The sequence below is a fragment of the Lepidochelys olivacea genome (assembly GCF_965140295.1).
Source record: "Lepidochelys olivacea isolate rLepOli2 genome assembly, chromosome: 17".
Classification (NCBI taxonomy): domain Eukaryota; kingdom Metazoa; phylum Chordata; order Testudines; family Cheloniidae; genus Lepidochelys; species Lepidochelys olivacea.
Genome location: NC_140427.1, coordinates 17,845,776 through 17,868,877, shown reverse-complemented (window position 1 = coordinate 17,868,877; position 23,102 = coordinate 17,845,776). Strand labels below are relative to the sequence as shown.

The window sequence follows — 23,102 nt, the reverse complement described above, 5'->3', positions numbered from 1 at the left end:
AGATTAAGGAACTGGTTTTGCTCCCCAGCAACATAAGTGGCTTCAATTGCAAACAGTCCAAGTTTCTGAAAGTATTAAAATATGGGAAGATGCAAGGCATAAAGATTAGACAGCATCTGAAGACAGCTACATCATGAGGTATTTCAGGATAGCCTATATGTCATTCCCTCATCTTATTTTTTGATGATGCCTCTAGCACCACACTTCTATTAATATGCTCTTTAAAACTTGACTTTGAGTACAAATTTACAGGCAATAACTGGAAAAAGCAGCAAGCAGTTTCAATAGACTAGCCTGGGTCTGATCCTTATGAATGCATGCATATGCTTCTTGTTACAGAGGGGAGAAACAGACCTCCCTTTAACAGCCAGATTTCGGTCCTCGCTACAGAATTGTCCTTTAGCACCAACCCCTGCCTGCTAACAGTCCACCTTCAGATTAACAAGAGTCTCTATTAAAAAAAAAAAAATAAGGAAAATGACTCTAATCAAATTGCGCCTCCCCAACCCCCCAAGTTAGACCCCAATACGTTCTTGCCTCTGAAAAGGATAAAAGTAGGATTTAAAACACAGGCCAAGCCATTTTCTAGACCAAGAGATTTCTGTAAGACTCAAATTCTTATTTTCAGTGATACCCTGCCATCTGTACCAGTTTCCTGTTATACTGAGATGAAGCTTTACTGGCAGTAACTGGCTGATGGAAGACCATGGAGAATCACTTGGTTGAGATATTTGAGGTCTACAACCCACCATCAGCCCCCACCAAAACATCAGAGTACACACACCGCACTCAATTTTTGAAATTCATGATTACTATGGATGGATACCTTCAGTGATCAGAAGTGGGATACGAAATCTCTCAGACAAGTCAGTAGATCAAATCCAATCCAGGTACGCTGGTCCATTCTGTGACAGCTGTTCAGCGGCCTATGTGAAATGAGTTGATGTCACTCCAATTCTTGTTGGCTAGATGTCCATATCACTCACAGCCCTCTCATTGGCAGTCTCTGCAGAGTTCAGGGACTGTACTTAGCACACAGCATTAATAACCCTCTTCTCTACAGGTCGTGGCTGAGGCATGTTGGTGAGGAAACCTAGAATTGTTGCCATGTCTCCAGGGCTGTCACTGGCACCTTTTATTAACACCAAAACACACAACAAGGACCTTTCATGTTTGCAGCAGGCATCTGTTAAACTTTCTCTAGCCTTCTCTTCTTTTCTACCATTTCCCTCAAATCAACAGATTATGCAAGAAGGTAACAAGCAGTCACAAGACATTTTATTTTATTCACTCACTATCTCAAAGCTATGCGTATCCCAGTCTAAGAGCTACTAGTCTAAATTATATGGGGAAATTTTCACAGCAGTCTGAATAATTTGCTGACCACTTTGGAAAAAAAAGAGCTAGATTTTTCAGAACTATCCATGCACATTTGCATTTGCTACTGCATGTATAAGCATGTCAGTGAGATTCATACCTGGCCATTTGCACACACGTAGTTCAAAATAATCTGGATCAAGATGTATTCTCAGCCTGCAAGGTAGGTTCATAATAGGGCTCGTACTGGAACTACAGCAATCTACTTTCATAGAATTAGCAAGGTAAAATTTGCACCATCCAAAATTAAAATCCTGTCTGACTCAAAAGAAAACAGGCTTGGAAATTTAGTGTATTTTGCTTCACATCAGCCTTCAACAACGAGAACAGGGAATCACTTTAAAAGATCTCACTCATCTGCTTTTTATCCAATGAGAAAAAAAGTAAAAGCCAAAGTTTTATTTTGTCCCTCAAAGTTTCCCATACAGTTTCCTGTATCAAATAACTTGGAAAAAAATGCCTTAGAAACATTTTTAAAAGAGTACACATGGTCTTGTTAACTGAAGTTAACAGGAAATGGTTTCCAGTTGGGTTGGTTGGTTTTTTTGGGCTCCACTAGATTATGCTTTCAGTACCAATGCAACAAAACCCCTGGTGTAGAGAGACACTGGTAGTCTCCTGGAAATGTCTTGGACTAGTTAGACTGCCACATCATAAAGTGCTTCTTGTATTCAGAACCATAAAGCTATAAAGTGTCCTTTCTGCAACAAGGAGTAAGAGAATTCCCAATATGGTACTTCAGTTTAGTTCCTTCCAGTTATGTCTGGGTATTGGCACAGCCATTTATTAGCCTCCGAGGCGCTGACCTTCACCCCATGCAAATCCTCCTGGTCGCTCTTCGGGCAGCGGATTGTAATTGGGATCATCTTCTGGTGTATCAAACATTGCTTTCCTAAAAAGCAGAAGTTATATGTAAATACACAGTTCACACTTGAGGCAAGCAGTCAATGTAACATTCTCACTACAAGATACAGTATGCAACAGTGTCAGTCATCTAAATCCAAGTCACATTTGTCCTCCAGTTGAAATCCAATCAGCTCATATGGGGCAGATCCTATGGTGCAAGCCCTTCAAAATTAAAAGTTTAAATAAGATGATCATAAAACACTCAAGTTCAAATATGCCTTACTCCTAACAACAGGGTTAGTGAAGTTGAATCGATGGCCTTGTCTACAGCAGCTACAGAAGCCACGTTAGCACATCTCCAGCAAAATATATCTAAACATACTTAAAAGAACAGCATTAACAGTTTTCTTAGCCAGCAGAGACATGACCCAACTTAAACCAATTTACAGGAACATGCTACAGACTAGGTGGGACCAAGATATTGGGTGAAGTATTTTAAAGACTACCAATGAGGCTGGAATCAAGTCCTTGATTTACCTCAAAAAACCTTCAGTATCCTTTCACTAACAGCCTCTATAAATATAGTTTGGTAACCTAGCTAACAGCACAGTTCAGCCACAGCAATTCTAGTCACTGAGCCATATTTTCATCTTTTGGCAAGAATCCTATAAAGAAAAAATGTAAAATTTTCTGACTAATGAGTCTAAGGCATGGTCTACATTACAGAGTAAGGTCAACGCAAGGCAGCTTACATCAACCTAATTATGTCAGTGTACACGCTACAGCCTTGCTCCCACCTATGTAAGTACCCTATTACACTGACATAACTCCACCTCCATGAGAGGTGAAGGGCCTGTGTCGGTGTAGTTAGGGCAATGCAGTATCCCTGTAGACACTGCATTACTATGATTGGCTGTTAGCTGGCATTCTTGTCAATTTCTCGGCCCCCACTGGCTGCCCTGAGGCTCCTGGATCCCTTGCCGGGAGGACGCAGAGCCTTGGGGGGCAGCCAGGCTCCCAACGGCGGGGAGCCAAGAGCCCAAGGGGTGAGGAGGGGGTGCCAGGCGGGGAGCTGTGTGTGGAGCGGAGAGCCCGGGATCACAGCCCTCCACACTGACCCTCTGATGTCAGTGGAAGCGCTCCTCATGAGGACGTGCATCACCAACAGAAGGAAGGTAGCGTGGACATGAACTGCAGTGGTTGTAAGTCGACCTAACATAGGTCAATTTAAGTTTATAGTGTAGACATGCCCTAGGATTCAGGTCACCAGGCAGAAAGATTTTAAAGCAATCCCAACATGCCTTCTTTTTGATCGGTGCTTGGAATCAACTTGAAGCTCTAAGGCTGCTTGCTGGTTTCCATGCTGGATAGGAAGGAGAGTAAGTATTAATCTAGGCAAACAAAAGACTAAGAAGGTTTGAGTACAATTAAATTATTTAACTTGCTAGTCAGCATGGGTGCTATGCTGTCAAATGAAAAGATGGACGATGAATAATTGTGAGGAAGGGAGCAGTAAGCATGTTGATTGGAGGAAAGAGCCTGACTTTCAGGTCTGATTTCCAGACATGATTCACTATTACAAAATGTTATTGCCCTAACAACTGGAAGACAGGAACTCCTAGTTCACTCTGTGCCAGGTGTTAAATCAGTTGCCGAGGGAACAGGTTTATGTGTAGTAGCTCTTTATACTCCTGAGATAAAAGCATCTCAGTCTTCCACACATTTTAGTTTGGTCAACTAACAATTTTATAGTTATCATTTACATTACTACCAAAATGGAGTGGTTACTTACCTTTAGTAACTATGGTTCTGAGTTACTGTTGTTGTCCATATGGATTCCACAACCCACCCTGCAACCCTGTTTTTTTGCCGTTCTCTTTATCTGGGATTCTGAGTTAGCAATGGAACTGAAGGATGGTTGTGGCTTCTTTGGGTGTGGACAAAAGGGCATGCATGGTATAAACACAAACCAATGGACACTGCTATTCAAAATATTCTAATTTCACACACACATGCACTTAGAGTGGGATCTACATGAACACCATATTCTAAGAACCACCATTGTTTCCTGGTTCTGAGGGGGCTACCAGAAAAAAAGCCACATTTATGTCAACCTCTAGTGTTCCTATGTGAAATACAGCAGAGAGTCTCTTGAAGTAACAGCTAATTATGAATTTGTCATTTAAAAACTGTCTTCCTTGCCACCTAGTTTCATGCTGACCAAGTCAGCCAAAGCCACAGTTAATTCTCACTACTGAAAATTATATAAACAGCACAACCGGATTGAAGGAATTTGAAGTAAAGATATATGCATGAATCTGAAACTGTCATGCTCAGTGGTTGAAGCAACAAGACTCAAGACAGGTAAGGAGAAACGTTGTATTTTTCATATGAGCTAACCTTAAAAACAGTTTCAAATTTCAGAGGCACCCTACTCTAAGCCAAGAACAGGCAGCTCAGGGAACAAGGACAAAAATAGGCTCCAAATTCATCTAAGCTACAGCTAAGCACAAAGGGGCATACTGTACTTGTTGGTCTGAGGGGGAACTAGTGAACAGGAAGTGGCAGCCAAAGAAAAGGAGTCTTCACATCAGTCATCTGCATGGAAACAGATGAGTGAACAGTACTGAGCAATGAAACAAGAGGACATGGAGGAAAAGAAGAAAAACATGAAGAGAATTCAAACTAGCCATAGGAAAAACAGGGCAAAACTCCCCCGTTAGCCAAAACATATGTTGGGCAGAGTATTATTACTAAGTGTTGGGAAGTTATGTGAACTGTATATTATACTCTCCTCACAATTCTGTTCACCCGTGTCAAGTATTCCGTAACACCTTGCATTAGCTGAAGTAAACTTTGGCTTAAGTAAATAGGAAAAATGTCAGTATCAGGACATGAGTGTGTTACCACAGAAACAGGTAGGGAGTTATTCTCCACAAGCCATTACTGGAATGTCCCAAAGGAAAAGGATAAGATATATGATTGTTCAAGCCTGATACCAACCTAGGTGCCTTCACGCCCCTTGGTACGTGAAATGCACATGTTCAGAACAATGACAAGGGACACACCATGGTACCAGAAAAATAAAATACAAAGATGATTGGTTAAATCTAGTTTCAGATTATGTACTCAATACCTATTACTTATAAACAGGTGGGTATAAAAATATAGCTTTAGGAGTGTAACTTTGGAAGCGCATCTTGTGTAAGCTGAATGTAACAATGCTGCATGAGATGGCTTCCCAGAGATTGGTATTGTGTTGAACCTTTTCCCTTTACTATATTATTATGGGATTACGGCAATAAATCTGACTGATATAGCTTATTTGGTCTCTTGAATATATTTCATAACAAACCAAAGTGTGGTCAAACAATTAACTATACAATTTATCAACATCCTACGGTTAGAGGAAGTCCTTTGGGAGAAGTATACAAACATAGAAAATCAGACAAAAATATATAGAGAATGAAGGGATTTCAATTTCATGGGTTCAACTGAAACATGAATAAATGATAAGCAATAGGCCACATGAAGTTGTCAAGAACAAATTATGCCAGAATAACCTAATTTCCTTTTTTGAATACAAAACAGGAAACAACAGACTAGGCAGCAGGTACTGCTAAAAAAGATCTGGGGGTTATAGTGGATCACAAATTGAACTAAGCCAAAGTGATGCAGTTGCAAAAAAACTAATATAATTCTGGGGCATATTAACAGGAGTATCATACGTAAGACAAGGGAAGTAATTGTTCCACTCTACTCAGCACTGGTGAGGCCTCAGCTGGAGTACTGTGTCCAGTTCTGGGTGCCACATTTTAAGAAAGATGTGGACAAACTGGAGAAAGTCAAGAGAAGAACAACAAAAACGATAAAAAGTTAAGAAAACCTGACATATGAGGAAAGGTTAAAAAACTGGGCATGTTTAGTCTTCAGAAAAGATAATGATGAGGGGCCTGATAACAGTCTTCAAATATGTTAAGGTCTGTTATAAAGAGGATGATTAATTGTCCTCCATAGTCACTGAAGGTACGACAAGAAGTAATGGGCTCAATCTGCAGGAAGGGAGATTTAGGGTAGATATCAAGAAAAACTTTCTAACTAGAAAAACAGCTAAACACTGGAATAGATTACCAAGGGAAGTTGTAGAATCCCCATCACTGGAGGTTTTTAAGAACAGGTTACACAAACACCTGTCAGAGATGGCCTAGGTATACCTGGTCCTGAGTCAGCGCAGAGGGATGGACTAGAGGACCTCTTGAGATCCCTTCCAGCCATACATGTCTCTTATTATTTAGAATTAAATTACTGTAGGGTGGCACTATAGACTACTTGGAAGCAGGGAAGTTGTAGTGCATGTAAATGAAGAATGATGGGATAGAATAATTATAGCTTCCAATTAGCTTTATTAAAAGATGTAAGGATGAATTTCTTACAGCTAACATTTAAAAAGCAGTATTTGGAGAAGAAATAATAGGTCACTGTAGTAGTAAATATTTCTTCATATCTATGGAGAGCTGTGCAAACATTAGCTGATCTTCATAATATATCAGAGATAGACAAGTGTCTCCATTTCACAGTTGAAAGGCTAAGGTACAGAGAGGTTGACTTGTTAAAAATCAACAGAAAAGTCTGTAGCTGAGTCAGAATTACAATTCAGGATTTCCCAATTCCCGAAATCATACTTAATCCTGTAGATTATGCTGCCAATCAAACCAGTTTAAGAGATTTCACCTCTGTGCATATCTGTTTACCAAGTGCCCAAAATCTACCAAGTAATTTACAAACAAAGAATTAGACTGGATATAAAAAATTATACCCAAGATCAAAACTTGAGCAAAGAAAGTGAGAGTAAATTTAGCTTTCAGTCTTTGGCAGTAGTATAAAAGTTTGTGCTGTTATGTAAGGCAAACACTGGCTGACACTAAAATAGCTAAAGGAATTATATGATTATATGTTCACAAAAGGAATGACAGGACACTCAGAAATATTTTCAAAAGGGAGGATGGAAAATACCGAGTTGAAGACAAGACTACAGCAGACACATTTAAGAAGATTGCTATGTCTGAACATTCACAAATTCAGGACATGACAGGATTCATAACCAGTCTTCTGAACAAAGCGACAACGAAAGAAACTCAAGTAGTCCCAAAATATTGGTGATCAGATACTAGACTGGACCTTAAGTGAAGCCCTGTGGATAAAATCATAGAACAAGAACTGTCCCTCACTTGGTCCACAGGCATCCACTCTACCAGGTGAGCCAAAGGGAACCTTCCAATAGCTGATAGTTTAGACCACATCTGTATGCGGGGGAACTGACCAGCATAGCTATAACTATTGCTGAATAACTATTCCATTATAGCTATTCCAGTATGGTTTATCCTGCAATAACTCCTTTGTGAGAGCATCTATTCTGGAATAAGTGATTTTATTCCAAAATAATTACTCAGCTATCAAAGCAAAGTAATTATTCCAGAATAAAAATCGCTTTTATTCCAGAAGAGTGTCCACATGGGGGACTTATTCTCAACAGCTATGCCAGTCCATTTTCCCATGTACACAAGGCCTTACTTGTTTAAAATATCAGGCTTAGAATATCCTGACTCCCCGGAAATCAAATCTAGACAGGATCATCTCAGCACTACAACATTCTGAAGGCAAGAATGCCAGGCAGTTTGAGGTTTTAAAAGCTGAGGTCTTGTCTGCTCTACACAGAGAATTTTCAAGATGTTTAGCCCGACCTTCAGGAAAGTTCCCCATATCCATTCTAGTGTGCAGTGTTCCAGTTGGTTACTATTCTCTGCCTAAGAGGTGAAAGAATATGAATGGCACTGTGTGAACAGCACATGATCACAAAACACACGATAGACTCTTTTGGATGGTGGGGAGGGAAGGGGGTATCTACCCAAGTGTAAAATATTAGCCACGTTAAGCTTCTCACTCATTTTGTGTATTTTACACTCTGAACTCATACTGACACCCTGTCCTAAAATGGGTTTCTTTTAACAGATTCAGATATATTTGGTGCATAGTTAGCATAGGAGTTCTTGGATCTTTTCAGAAGTTAGACCAGGTCTTAAGAGTGTCTCTTGGATCCTCTCCCACTCTGGTAACTGTAACACCCATATGACAACTACAGCAACTAAGTAAATGGAACAGTATGATGAATTCAGTGCTATTTATCTCAAATTTCCAAATTCACTTGTATTTGAATTAGTTTAAAAAAAAAACATTGCGTACAAACACATTTGTCCATGTGCTACAAACTGGAAGGTAACACTTACAAAAGAGATGGTGTTTTCAGAAGCCGTCCACCACCAGGCTGATTAGGAAAGATATCCTCTAAGAAAAAATATATGTGTCCAACTGCGATCCCTAGAATCAATAAAAAAGAAAGCTGAAATTGAACTGGTGACTTTCAATATTGCCATTATACCACCTTTAAAATGTTTCAATAGATTTTTCATAAAATAAAAAAAAAAGACAAACTGTGTGTTTGATGCCCTTTATAAATAGCATGATGTTAAAAGGAAGTAGCATGTTACTATATACTGCAGTATAAAACTCACTGCCATATAAAACACTAGAATTAAGGGCCATACTAGAAGAGATCTATAGCATCATGAGTCATATAAATATAAGAAAAAGTCTGTCACAACCGTCTAAACAATTTCATGGTATGGTTTCATTTGTACTGACAAAAATGTCAGAATACAAGCTGCCTTACACAATTAAGTCTCACGCCCACAGTCAGCCATGTATATCTGGCTCTCTCCAAGTAATGCAGAAGCAAAACACTACACTACTTGGAGACATTACAACACAAGAGTAAGCCACCATGTACAAGAACAATGAAAACTGGTAGAACACAGTACCCTGTACATCAGACCATGTAAACAATTAGGTCACAACAAAAAATAATCAAGTGGCCTCCTTGCTGCTTTTACATTTTTTTCCCCCTATATGAAAGAGGTTAATAGAAACACTACCAGTGGAATAAGATGACTCCTTTAGTTAAAGGTTTGTCACCTTAATCCCTCAGAGTATAAAACTCACTATTTAGCTAAGGTCCCATTTCAGAACAAAAAACTTTTTCAGAAGTCTTTAATGTAGAACACTGTTTCCTCTTCCAAAAGAAATAAAGAATGTATCAGATAATAAGTTGTTCAAAGCACTTTGGAAAACAAGTCTTTTAAAAAAAAGCTGAAATATCAGAAATACCAAAGTTACAAATACTTGTCAGATGTGTACCAAGATAAACTGAGCAAGACAGGTAGAGGTGGCCTTTGGAACAGGGTTATGCAGTAAGACCTCTCAGATCCCACAAAGAGTATTGGATCTGTTACAATCACTCATGAAATAAGCCAATCCCAGACCATTGCTCCAGCTCTGAAGACTTCCCCAACCCAGTTTCTTCTCTAAAAGGGTGGCCTGCTTTCTGCTCAGCTGTGTTCAGTGAGCACTTCTGGATCTGAGGTAATTCCAAAAATCCTTGTCCTGGCAATCACAGCACTTTCTTTTGAAATACCAGTGGGGCCAGTACAAAGAATTATTGATGTGTGTGGAAACTAAAGATTCCCAATGCACACACCTGATTAGAAGAAGTGACTCTCAGAGGAGCAGCACAGAGAGGGAACTGCTCATGAGACAGAAAAGTTTGAGAGATCCATCACCTACACCATCCAGGCTAATCCTGAAACCATAACCAACCCTGTCACTGGAAGCTTATGGATATCTACTTACCTCTCTAGTAGTGCATTAAAGCACTAATATGGCCATAAAGAGCCAACATGGCCTGATAATCCCTTTCTCTTTGCAGGAAGAGGTACTAAGCAGGTGGAGAAGAGACTTTACCTACCAGTAGTTTATGACGGAGTGCCCAAAAAGTCTAAGGATTTCATTTTTAATAGCTTCTTACCCAAAAGATCCACAATGATGGAGTTCCCCAATAGCAATGAAAAGCCCATGAGCACCCAGGGTAGAAATGGGGCCTGGAAGATGAGAAGACCAAAAAAGTTCATACGGACGTAGGGATTCCTGCGGCTCCACACATACACGAGCATTATTGTAAAGGCCTGACCCAAGAAAACCAAGTTCACAAACAAGCCAAAAAGCTGACACAAATAGTTAAAGAAAATATCAGTGCACGTATAAAATATCAACTTGTAGAAAATTAAAATATGAATACTGGGGCGAGAGGAACCTATGGGCTGCAGAAAAAAATCATTTTGGAGGCCACTCATGGCATCAACAAAAACAGACATACCTGACCTTTGATTCTATGGTTTTCCAAACAAACTTAAATATTTCCTCAGTCAAACCAGACACCTATAGTTTAATCCCCCTTAAATACTCCATGCTGCAAATACACTATGAGGGGTTTATTATTACAGAAGCTATTTTACACACAGCATCTATATTGTGTGGGGAGGGGGTGGAGGGGTAAATTCACCAGGAGAACAACATTTCCTTCAATCCTCACGATAATACTTGTACAGTTAAATAGCATCTTTCAATCTAGAATCTCATCTTTATAGCCTTAACTCAAATATTAAAGTGCAAAAGATCAATTCCACATTTAATAGTGTGGAAGTATAACATTGTATAAGTATAACGTTGTATAAGGGGACATGCTGGATACATTGTATACGAGAGGGCATGCCAAAACATGTTACAAAGTATCTGAGGCAGCACACGTAGGGACAGTTAGCTTTTGAATGGAGAAGCAATTATGATAGAGCCAGCACGTCTAAGAAGCAGGCATCAGAATGGAAGGTGTGAAAGGCAATTAGTTAAGTTAACTGGAAGCTGTTAAAGGAGATTGTTAAGGGTGGCAGGTAATTGAAGATACGTGACTGGTCTCAGGGATCTCGAAGGGTGGTGACTAAAATCTTTTTCTTCTTTTGTCTGTAACTTCTCTGTAACTTGTTCTCCAAAAAACTGTATAAATTAAAAGACACAAGCCCCACTCGAGGGGGGGCTCACTTCTAAATGTATTAGCAGAGCAGCTTTGCTAATAAAACAGAGTGGTCTGATAAATTGTGAGTGAGTCAAACTTTGACAATAGTAACCACAAGATCTGGAAAGTTTTGAAGCCCACTTAAAATAGAGTCATTCTGACCTCACTATACTTTCAAAGCACAGGGTTTGTGTTCTCCGTGTTAATGGTAGCTGTATTAAAACAGTAAAAAAGGATACAGTCATTAACAGTCCACCAAAAAGGAACATAAATACGAAGTCTGCTGTCCGACCTCGGAAAGACCCCTCCTCAAGCATTCGGCAGTAACGATATCTGAAGGTGTAGGTCAGGAAAGTCTGATACTAAGCACATTCAGCAGAAAGATGAAAAAAATCAAACAGCTTTTTACATACCTTCATATAGGTTTTATATGTAGAATTCCCCAACATCCTTCACAATCGAAGGATTTTTATAGTAGATTACCAAGCAAGTATTGAAATTGAATGAAGTGAATTTGATGGTCTCAGTCCAGTTCCGAGTTAATGGACAAATATTCACACCACAGAAAAAATACCTGCCCGATTAGCAGTCTTATTGGCTATTTTAGTAGAAAAGTCCGGTACTACAGAATGAATTCTCACTCCTAGTACTGTTCATTCCAAATCAAGATTGAAACAATGAAAGCTCACTGAAAAAGAATTACTGAATTAGATATTTAGGGTGAAATCCTGGCTCTACTGAAGTCAGTGGCGCAGAACTCCCACTGAGTTCAGAATGTGGTGCAGAACTGGACCCTCATTCAGTGTGGACACTGACACACAGCAAAGTTTTGCATTCCAAAGAGGTGAGATACACTTTTTATAAAGGATACAAAAAAATCATATTAAATAAAAAATTAAATCCAACTGGCCCAAAGAATAAGTAATTTGTAATCAACCTCCATACCTGTCAGAATAAGACGAAAACAGATAAGACAACTTAAATATAAATGGTAGCCATCTCAAGTATTTCTCTACACAGAGAATACAGAAAGAAGTTTCTGTTTAATCCACACAAGCTAAAAGAACTTTATGAACATGGTTTTTGAACATTGTAATAGCGAATATAATGATCTTTTTCAATAGTCTAAGACTCTAAAATTCAGTAAACCTTATTACTTTGCATTAAAGACTTGGGAATACATTGCTATACCCAAATTTTCCAAGTAAACAACGGCATATTTAAAAGCAAAGTATACTATAACAAATATATTTTGTTCATCCTGGCAGCAGTTTAGTTTTAATTATATGCAATACTTAATAGTATATTAGTAAATATACGGTAACATATTTTATAAAAATAGGAAAGTCTTGGTCTTATAAAACTTCATGACAGCGCTTCCTTTTGCAAACAATTCTTTGCAGAGAAGAAAATTGAAACACTAAATTTTGTATAATTACTGGGTTTGCAGAATAGGTCAGTGATGCATCTTCAGTTCTACCATATCAAAATTCCTCTCCACAATGAAATACAGACTTGGATTGAAGCAAGATTAGTTCATCTTTAGGAAAGCTAAAGCAATGTTTACCCGAAGTAAAATGTGTGCTCAGATAGAATTCAAAAAAATTAATCTGTCAGAGGTCAGTATGATCACTTAGAAACATAATTCTGCATGAAGTAGGAGTAAGGACAGCTTGTCAGTTTGACAATTCAGCTGTATTTCAGAACCAACAAGCTTTCATTGTAAGCAATTTTTTAGCTTTGTTATTGTGTTAACAGCTGAGCTGAATCAGTCAGACACATCCTGGCACCCTGAAACAATCTTTCAGAAGAATCCTTAGTGTGATACGAGGTGTTGCTCCTTCGGATGCCTGCTCACTTGAGAAGAGCTGGCAGGCAGAAAGAGTGACTAAGCACTTGGCAATCTAATTTTTAATCCATGTGAAGACTGCCCAAAATTTTATCAAGTTTATTTGACTTTTAACACTGCTTTAGTGTGAGCACTCTGTGTAATATGACAATACTACCTAGAGTACTGCATCTGAAATTATGTCCCCAAAACAAGACAGCAGAGCACCATCACCCAAAACATACACACTGCAAAACGGAAGGAAATTACTCTGCAAGTTAGACTGAAAATATGTAAAAAGAAAGATTACTCCTGGGGAAATTCTGCACCACTGCACATGCGCAGAATTGATGTCCCCTGCAGATTTCTTTGCTTCCCTGCAGTAAAATGACTTTCTGACAGGGAAGCAAAGGGAAGCCACAAGAGCGGTCATGCGACCCTCCCCAACAGTACGTTTCAGGTGCCCAGGGCAGCCAGCAGAGAAGTAAATCACTGTGGGGCAGGAGGCAGGACTGGGGAAAACCTGGTTGGTGGCTCCTATCCTGCACCAGGCTCAGCTGCTAGTCCCGGCTGGGTTGGGTAGGACAGGACTTCCTCTCCCCCAGCACGGCATCCGGGGCCGGGTCAGACCAACCCCCAGATTTCTCCCCTGGCTGCAGGAAGCTCTGCAAACTCCCGACACAGACACTTCCTGCACCCATTGCTCCTCAGCTGCAGGGGGAGGGATTCCTGTACAGGGAGCTGCTCCCCCCTCCACCCAACCCCAGTGCATCCAGACCCCCTCATACCCAGACCCTCCCGCCAAGTCTCACTCGCCCCCCTGCACTCTGAACCCCTCCCCTCAATGAGCCCCACTCCCACTGCACTTGGACCACCAAGATGACCCACATGCAACCAGGATCCCCACCCACCAAGCCCCAACCACCTACACCTGAATCCCCATCCCACTGAGCCCCACTCCCCCACCATCTGAGCTCCCCACTTACCCCCCACATCTAGACCCCCGACAACCTCTATCCCCCCACACCCAGACCCCCCACTGTTGATCCCCAACCACCTTCACCTGGACCCCCCTGCAGAGTCCCATTACTATTGTACCCAGAGCCCCCCAACAAGCCCCTGTGCATCCAGATCCCCTCCACGCCCGGATCTCCCACTGAGCTGCCCGCACCCAGATTGCCCCACCCAGAACCTTCTCAACCCACACCTGGATCCCCCCACACTTGGATCCTGCCTTGCTGAGCCTGCCTGCCCACAACGAGGGGCAAGGCCCTAAGGTATTTCTGGGGGCAGGCTGGGTCCTTGTGCTGTGTCATTGCTGGGTGCAGCCTCACCAATGAGTCCGTGTCCCAGCGGGGAGCTGCACAGTGATCTCCCACCTCTGCGCAACCCAGTGGCCTGTGCTCCCCAATGCCATGCAGGAGCCTTCATATTTATTTCACAAATAAAATTTGCAGAATTTTGCAGAATTTTAAAATATTGAGCGCAGAATTTTAATTTTTTTGGAGGAGAATGCCCTCAGGAGTAAAAGATAGCTCCACAAATGTGTGTGTAAGCAAATACAGTTTCTTAGCTACTGTTCGAACAATGTGAACTATCAAAGCAATGAGTTTTTACCACTACTTACCTTCACCTGAATGTTATTAGAAACCTTGCAGAGGAAAAAAAGATATTCCAATATACTCAATGTGCAGTTGTGAAAAACAAATGTGTTGCAAGCTTAATAATTTTCTTACAAGGATGACACATTTAACATTCAGAAAAAATACTTACTTGAAAGTGTTTAAATATTAATTCAGGGTTAAAATACAGTTGAAATGGTGTGATTAGTTCTAATTGCTGAAATACAAGAGAAAATATGTGACAGGATCAATCCATTAAAGTCCACTTCATTTACTGTAGAGACACAAATAACCTGTCATTGGTACATTAATATCTCATGTTCTCTTATTTTAAAAATTATGTGCAAAGCCTAAATTCAGCCAACATATACAACCCTATGTTCCTTTTACAGTCATGCCTGCCCTCTTCCTCTGCCTCCCCCATTTTGTCCTGTGCCTACCTATCACACCTTAGTCCTGTTTAGATTTCAAGCTCTTTGGTTTAGTGGCTATCTTCCATTTTATGTTTGTAAAGTACAAAAGACAGCGAGGCTTTGGTCCAGAGATCTGGATTTGGCTCATTTCACATCTGAAAAAGTTTTATTTCGTATGCAGGGCTCTGCAGAGTCATGAAACAGAATAGTCTGGATGGGGCCTCTGAGCACTACTATGACTATATCATTATTCATTATATAAGGCAATAATTAATAATCTTTCTGCTTTAAGGAATGTCAACATCTTATATTTTTTCCACCGTATAAAAGCATATTCCCCCCTTTACTCTGAGAAATAACTACTGGACGCTCACCCTAGTTTCACTGAAAACCACTGAGTTTTCAGAAGAATTTCTTGGCAAAGTTTTTCCTTCTCAACACTCCTTTCAGAATAATAGCTGTTTCACAGCCTTCCCAGGACACAAAAACTTCTTCAAAGACTACATCCAACATATATGTACGGTGCCACTAATGATATGTTTATGTTGCACATTATGCATATGTGTCTAGAACATAAGAACGGCCACACTGGGTCTAACCAAGGGTCCATCTAGCCCAGTCTCCTGTCTTCAGTGGCCAACGGCAGGTGCCTCAGAAGGAATGAACAGAACAGGTAATCATCAAGTGATCCAACCCCTGTCGCCCATTGCCAGCTTCTGGCAAACAGAGGCTAGGGACACCATCCCTGCCATCTTGGCTAATAGCCATCGATGGCCCTATCCTCCATGAATTTATCTACTTTTATGTACCCCAAGAGCTCAGGTGGCTTCAAAAAGTGATATTACATTATATTTTTTTAACTGACATGTTAATCTTAAATGAGCATGTTTTTAGATTATTTGTGTCCAGTCACTTGAATGTTGAATTTGATTTAGTTGGGGACCGGTCCTGCTTTGAGCAGGCGGTTGGACTAGATGACGACCTGAGGTCCCTTCCAACCCTGATATTTTAGGATTCTATGAATGTGGGAAACATTAGCAACCAGCAACCAATTTTTCATGTATTTGCTTGGGCATCACTTTAGCAGCTGCCATTACTATAATAACCATTTTATGAAAGGGCTCTGTCATATTTTCCACACTTCTCCAACGGCTTCATTAATAAGAAATTTTATAACTCTAGCAAAATGCCAGGAATGGATGGGACACCATTGTGCTGGGTGCTTAACGATTCTGCAGAGGCACAGAACAACAGTGAAACACTCTACACCTCACAGTACAGTGGCTCTGTATTATAGCTACCAGAGAATGAGTCTCGGAGAACGGTCTAATCCACTCCTCCCCCCCCCCTCAAAAAAACCACATACACAGTATCTCATGTGGGTACCTGATTCCTTTTCAGTCCCTGTCCTTATCTGTGGTGTAACTGTTAAATGTCTTGCTACCCTCACCCATTTCAGTGCTGGTGGGTTTGATTTTGTTTGCGCATTCAGCACAGGCTCCATGTACACCTCCGGAGACTCCTACAAAAGTGGTTCTCAATTAGGGGCATATGTACCCCTGGGGGGTATGCAGAGATCTTCCAGGGGGTACATCAATTCATCTAGATATTTGCCTAGTTTTACACCAGGCTACATAAAAAAGTACAATAGAAGTAGTACAACGTAAATGTCATAAAGACAACATGAGAAAGTCAGCCTTTTTTCTGTGGTAGCGTGCAGTGACATTTTTGTATTTTTATGTCTGATTTTGTAAGCAAGTAGCTTAAGTGAAGAGAAACTTGGAGGTATGCAAGACAAATCAGAGTACGGAAAGGAGTACAACAGTCTGGAAAGGGGGAGCACCACGGTCCTCTGGGATAAGGGAGTGACAGAACCACCCGGTCCCAATCCAGTAGGCAACGTAACGCCCAGTCTGCAGGGTCGTTTCAACCAGGATCGCTGTTCGGCGTCTCCGCAATGGACCGACCCAGCCGCCCGGATTCAGAACCGGCAGAAACGCGATAGGGCGGGAGGGGCAGGGGAGAGCGAGGCCAGACTCGGAGACCAAACCGGAACCGAGCCTGCCCCTTGCTCCGCTCGGCCACGCCTCACAAGCGCGGGCGAACCAGGACGTAGCCCTCCTCCCTCCCCCCAGGGGCGGGCGCTCCAGCTCACAGACAGCGAAGGGGGAAGAATGAGGCTGCCGGCCCTGCCCTCGGGCCCACCCCGCCGTCCCGCACCCTCCTGGCTCACCACGGCGGCGGTGGTGAGGACGCAGGCGGTGGTGTAGGCCCGGGTAACGGGCGGCACCTGCAGGTACTCCTGCCGGAAGGTCTGGTACGCCATCTTACGGCTCCACTTCCGCTTCCGCCTGCGCGACGGCTCACCTCATTTCCCGCCCCGCCCCGCCCGCTACACAACCAATCGGCGCTGCCGCCCGGCATCCAAAGCCAGCCAATCCTTCGCTTTCTTTTATCTCAGCGATTTGAAGCGGAAAAAGCGCTTCTTCACGGACGCTCCCGCGTCCCTTGTCAGACGTGCTTTGTGATTGGGCGGGGTATTTTCTCCCCACCCCCAGCGCTCCGATTGGTTTGGGAGGTGGGAGTCGAGAGCGCGGGCGCGGCTGGAGGCGCTGAGTGGTGGCGCTCCTCCCGGGGGCGGGGCTTCGAATGAGGCGGGAAGCGGCGGCTGGGATCGCGGGGTCCGCGCGGGTCCTGGGGTAGCTCGAGAGCCGCCGTCCGCCCGGTGAGAGGCCAGGGGGCGCGGACGGGGAGGCTTCCCCACGCCTGCGGCCCCCTCTCGCTTGGGAGCCGAGCCAAAGGGCTCGGGAGCCGGGGCTCAGGCGACGGTTCCTGCCGCGGCCTGAGGGCCCAAGCAGCCCCCACCCCTTGGGCCTGGGGAGTGGTCGGGCCGTGGGGATAGAGCACCAGAGGGGGCTCGGTGCTGTTTCGACTGGGATCTAGGGCACGTCATTCCCCTTCCCCGTGCCTCAGTTTCCCCATGTGTACAAGGGGGCTAGAGATCCTGACCTGCTTTGTAAAGCGCTTTGAGATCTGCTGAGGAAAAGCTCTCTATGAGAGCTGCCTGCTGCTGTCTTCTCTTGCCCTGTGTTGAATTTTCTGAGAGCCTAATGCTGTGGCTAATTATCTAGGGGGGAATCTCCCCTCCCCCTTAAGTATGACCGATGTCAGGCACTTAAAAACCTTCCCAAGGTGTCGGTCTGGTCCTTGGTCTGATTTGAAAAGGCTTGTGGACAGTAGGGGTCTGTGACTGTTAGTGGGATAGAGGCTAGTACACTGCTTAAAGGCGGAGCTCATCCTATTATAATGGACTACCTGGGGTCTTGGTCCTACCCTGTCAACACAAATGCCTGAGAAGACTTCTGTTGGAACACTTACAGCACAAAGCCTTCACCTCCAGTGTGACAGGCAAACAGCTTTTATATACAGTGTGACAGTTGTATTGACAATCATGTCTGCAGGGCTTTTCCAAACCGTTCCGATACTGACATATTTATCTATAGCACAATGTAATATGTTCAGAGAGGTCTACAGCTGTTGACACAACACATCACTTGTGCATTCAAACACTACAAAAGGAGCTTCCATTTACATTCTACAGAATCCCTCCTCACAGCCAATGATAGAATTTTGATTTTAATATAAGGTTCTAGTCATGGTTCGCACTGGTAATAGAATAGGATGTAGTTTCCTCTGAGCCAAAGACTGGCAAATTATGTCATGCTGGGCAGAGACAGGACTAGATTAAAAACCAAATTCTTTAAATTCCCCTAAATTTGAAACTTGAACTTTGTTCTTCATAAGTGAGGTTAATGCTGTAATATACTGCTAATACAACTCACCCTTTCCAAAATACAGATTTGTACTTATGTTCCTTTTTTCCTTTACAGATTTCCACGCTGTCTATGGTTGGTTTCTTTTAGCCAAGATGTCAGTGAATCCTATGGCATATGAAGCCCAGTTCTTTGGTTTTACCCCTCAAACATGTATGCTTAGGGTCTACATTGCATTTCAAGACTACTTGTTTGAAATGATGCTGGTTGTGGAAAGAGTCATTCTGAAGAAACTAGAGGGCTTTCCTGACTCTAAGATCAGTCCATTCCAAATCCGTAAGAGCACAGAGAAATTTCTTCTCTTCATGAAGGAGCGCTTTGATCACCTCTTCAGCAAAATGGAACAAATGCTTTTGCAGTTGGTGTTAAACATCCCTAAAAATGTTTTACTTCCTGAAGACAAGGTCCACGAGCAGTACCCCTATAGTAAGGAACAATTTCAAACTCTTCAAGGTGAAATTGATCAGCTACAGAAACAATACAAGGTTGAAGTGTCTGCTGGACAGGCCCTTTTAGCAGAATTAGAAGAACAGAAAATGGTTCAGGCAGAGCTTGAGAAGACCCTCCAGTGGTTTGATGGGCTTGAGAACATATGCAGAGAGCACGGGACTAGCAATTTAAAAGAAAGCTTTGCATTCTTGACACAAACTTCTAAGAAACTGCAAGATATACTAAAGGAAGTTGAAAAGAAAAACAAAAGATTGCAAAAAAGTAATCTCCATGTAGTGTAAAGGAAGTACTGAAAGGGCAGCAGAGAAACCAATAAGACAGTACTTGTGTTACAATACATTTTTTGAGATCTCTCCAGAAGCATTTGTATATAAGGTTTTGGGGGGGTTGCCCCCTCTTCCTTGCCATACCAGTTTTTGACTGAAAGCTGGTGAGTGCAATATTCTGGCAAACCATCATTTTCCCCTCCTGAATTCTATATATACTGCTTAGACATTTCTTTAAATAGATAAACATACCCCCCAAGAGTGTCTAAATGAGTTGTCTAAATGGTAGAAGTGCAGATGCAAAATAAGTGTATTGTAATGAAGATTTCAGTTCTCTGCATAATTCATTTAAGCTACCTTAGCAGATAGGAAGCTTTTTCTTTAAGGGTAAGATGCTTCTAACATTAAACTATTTTTTTGGAAGTCAAGACTTGTCAGTATTGAAATGTTCCATTTAGAAATGTAAGAATGTGACATCATAGTAAAACTTAGGGCTTGAGGAGAAATATATTTAATAAATTTTGGAGTTGGAATTAATCTAGACAACGGTGAGTGGTTTCTAAAACGGAGGGGTAAGTTATTACTTCCAGTATTTTAAAAAAAAGAAGAAAAAGTTTGATATTCTGAAGGCGTTAACAAAGACAGGACAGAGGGTCTGGATCTTTTCTGTTTCTAGTGGGAGCATTTCACAAATATTAATCAGTAGTCATACCAATTTTGCAAATGGATAGAGTTAGTTTTGCTTTGAGCAAGAGGCACACACTGTACAGTGCTGTGTGTGATAAGGGACAGATATGAGCTACAGTGGAATAACTCAGACTCTGGACTGCTTTGAAAGTTTTCTTGCACCATAGTATATATCGTAGTGTCAGCACAGCATTATACATTGTGCAACTCTTGCTAAAAGCAAAAAACTTAATTTGCCCATGTATACAATGGGTATATTCACCAACCTTACATGGGTGTTGTGAGGACTGATTAATATTTATGAAGTCCTTTGAGGTCCTTGAATTAAGCTTACTTTATATGGACTTGTTCCACAATCCATCAAAGTAAATATGAATCTTTCCATTGACTTCAGTGGCTTCTGGATCAGCCCTTATGTCCATATTAGTATAGTAAAAAGAAGCTTAACTTTTACAGGGGCAAAACTTCCTTACTTTTTAAAAGATACTTGCTTGAAAGATGTTAAACTTCTGTATAACTTGAGAGCCACTTAAATAAAAATGATACATAAAGTGACAAAATTATTTTTTCAATGCATTCTGAAACTATACGTTCTATGAAATTTGTCAAATACCTGAAGATTCTGGATCAGCTCAATATGCTCAAAGAACAGGTCAACAAATTTCAAGTGTCCACTGATTTTGGGTGCCTAGTGTGACATTTTGTGACTCACCTTGGGCACCCGAAGTCAGTGTCCACATCTGAAAGTTTGGCCAAAGACGTTAATTTTTAATGTTTAACACTAGTCTTTGCGTGAACTAACATGCATTTAATAACGCCTAAAGATTTTCTAATGGAAATCATTCTGAAGTATTATTTAGAGACTCATTTTGTATGTATCACTTAAAACAGTGTTTATTTTTCTACATTTTTTGATCAGTAAAATCTAAGTGTTTATTTCCCCACCACTCATTCTTATATTTAGTAAGCTTCTGTGCTACTGTATGGCTCCAGCTAAAACTATAGTTAGAGGATTAGGAACAGATGCTGAATAAGAAGATTAATTTTTAAGATGCAGCTTAGCCTGTCTTTTATAAATAAATAGTTGTGTTTAACTTTTTCATCCCCCAAATCACAAAGGCTGTTGCCCATACTTTGAACTAAACACTTTTATGAAAAGTCATTTGTCTGTCACTTTGTAGAACTTGCATCCTTTTACCATATTCTTCTATTAAGAGTGTGATTTAAGTGAAAAGTAAATAAACATTCCAGTAATGTGTAAGTTAGTGTGATGCATTTTTCGGTTACTGCGCTAGAAAAATCTCATTCAAAAATCTTCATTGCTAATGCGATTTTTTTCTGCAATATGACAACAACAAGTCTGTGGATATTGTTTTGTCAGACAGCCACAAGGGAGTTTAGTTTTCATTCTGAACAACAGGGAATATTAATTGGAAATCTACCTCAGGACAAAAAAATTAAATTGGTAATTTAAATGTAAAATGAAGTAAACATTTGGATGTCAATAGTAAGAGTACAGTAATACAGACATTTGGCAAGGCAGGAGATGAAGAATACAGATGCCATCTTTTCTTCAGAGTACAATTAAGAGCTCCTGTCTGAGCCTTACAAATCTACTGTGTTCTTATTTAAATAGGTCAATAAAAAAAGAGCTATAGCACAGGAATTATGTTGATTTTTTATAGTAAGCAATAAAAAGAAACTCCATGTGGGGACAGGGAGTGGTAGGTGAAGACACACCCCCTCCCCCGATGATACTGATAGTGGTTATCATTCATTGCTAGTGATGTCAGCATTTCCCCAAGGAGTGGATCCTTCCTTAAATATCCCATGGACTAAGGAGGGATTACTTTTAAAACAACAAAAAAGGATGATGTTTTGAATAATATTATAATGACGATGAATAGTGCTGAGGATAGGGACTGGCTTGGGATAAAATGGGTACCTGTGTAGACTCTGTAATGGTGGATTTTAAATCTATTCACCACATACATATTCTCCAAGCTGGATAACAAAAGCAAAACACTCTCATTTTAACTGCACTTTACTATGATTTTAAGATCACGAACAACGAGTACTTTGAATTTTGGGCACAAACACAGATTCAAATAGATTTTTTTTTAAAAAATCATTGGGTTTAACCCTGCTAAAGGTGGTTGGTTTACTGGGTCATCCAAACTCCTTACTAATATATGGTTGTGTCCTCAGATAGACCTGAGAAGTTTGTTGTCCATCTATTTTATAAGGATATAGAATATTCTCTTATTTTAAGTGAAACAATGTTAAAAAACCCAGCCAGAATGTTCCAGCTTTTGGGAAGTTTGCAGGAGATACATTTCTACATGCACCCTTATGCAGACTGTATATATTTTACCTTTCTCAGCAATAAAGATACATTTGAAACACTTCACTACTTAGTATCAGTTGTAATAGGCAATGTGGATTCTCAGACTACAATAGGCACAGTATGCAGAAGGAGTGTTGTACATGTAGGCATCAATATGCAAAGTACCGAGGACCATCATATGCTCACCAAATGCCTACAGCTTTATTGCCATTATTAATAAAATTGGGTTGATATAGGTTCCTTGTATAGAGGTAAGTCTTGTATGATATTACACGATAGACAAATTGTATTTCTTTTTTGCATTAATAATTCACTAGCTTGGACAAGGATAAACAGCCATTTTGAACTGGTAGGGTTCTCACAACCACCAAGAGGTTCAATACACTGAGAAATTTTTCCTTTGTTTAGGCTTCTCACTGTCTAATTGTGATTAGATGACTGCTGGCTGCTGACACAAATTGTTAGCACAACTGA

The 23,102-nt window shown here is 41.0% G+C and overlaps 3 protein-coding genes across 4 annotated transcripts in view; 1 reads left to right on the top strand and 2 right to left on the bottom strand.

The window, feature by feature from the left end:
* DHX33 (DEAH-box helicase 33) overlaps positions 1-1,125 on the bottom strand; it is a 28,647-nt gene extending 27,522 nt beyond the window's left edge. For both annotated transcript variants that reach the window (XM_084650700.1, XM_084650701.1), the window contains exon 1: positions 827-1,125. The gene's annotated coding sequence lies outside the window, so the exon portion shown is untranslated. The remainder of the gene's footprint in view (positions 1-826) is intronic.
* Positions 1,126-1,256: 131 nt separating this feature from the next.
* Positions 1,257-17,386, bottom strand: DERL2 (derlin 2). Its single transcript, XM_084650703.1, has 7 exons — positions 17,279-17,386; positions 14,784-14,849; positions 12,054-12,127; positions 11,422-11,515; positions 10,142-10,337; positions 8,508-8,598; positions 1,257-2,269 (listed from the first exon to the last, which is right to left on the bottom strand). The coding sequence occupies exons 1-7, from the start codon at positions 17,369-17,371 to the stop codon at positions 2,164-2,166; spliced, it is 720 nt and encodes a 239-aa protein (XP_084506829.1). The 5' UTR covers positions 17,372-17,386; the 3' UTR covers positions 1,257-2,163.
* A 226-nt stretch (positions 17,387-17,612) lies between these two features.
* MIS12 (MIS12 kinetochore complex component) lies at positions 17,613-21,545 on the top strand. Its single transcript, XM_084650742.1, has 2 exons — positions 17,613-17,770; positions 18,936-21,545. Exon 2 carries the CDS (start codon positions 18,974-18,976, stop codon positions 19,607-19,609), a length of 636 nt encoding a protein of 211 aa, XP_084506868.1. The 5' UTR covers positions 17,613-17,770; positions 18,936-18,973; the 3' UTR covers positions 19,610-21,545.
* Positions 21,546-23,102: the final 1,557 nt, after the last annotated feature.

Coding starts and splice junctions, on each gene's coding strand:
- DERL2 (XM_084650703.1), bottom strand. CDS start 17,371: ATGGCGTACCAGACCTTCCGGCAGGAGTACCTGCAGGTGCCGCCCGTT. Junction 11,516..12,053: donor TTATTTAATATGATTTTTTT/GTATCCTTTATA, acceptor CTACACCTTCAG/ATATCGTTACTGCCGAATGC. Junction 2,270..8,507: donor CTGAAAACACCATCTCTTTT/GTAAGTGTTACC, acceptor TCTGCTTTTTAG/GAAAGCAATGTTTGATACAC.
- MIS12 (XM_084650742.1), top strand. CDS start 18,974: ATGTCAGTGAATCCTATGGCATATGAAGCCCAGTTCTTTGGTTTTACC.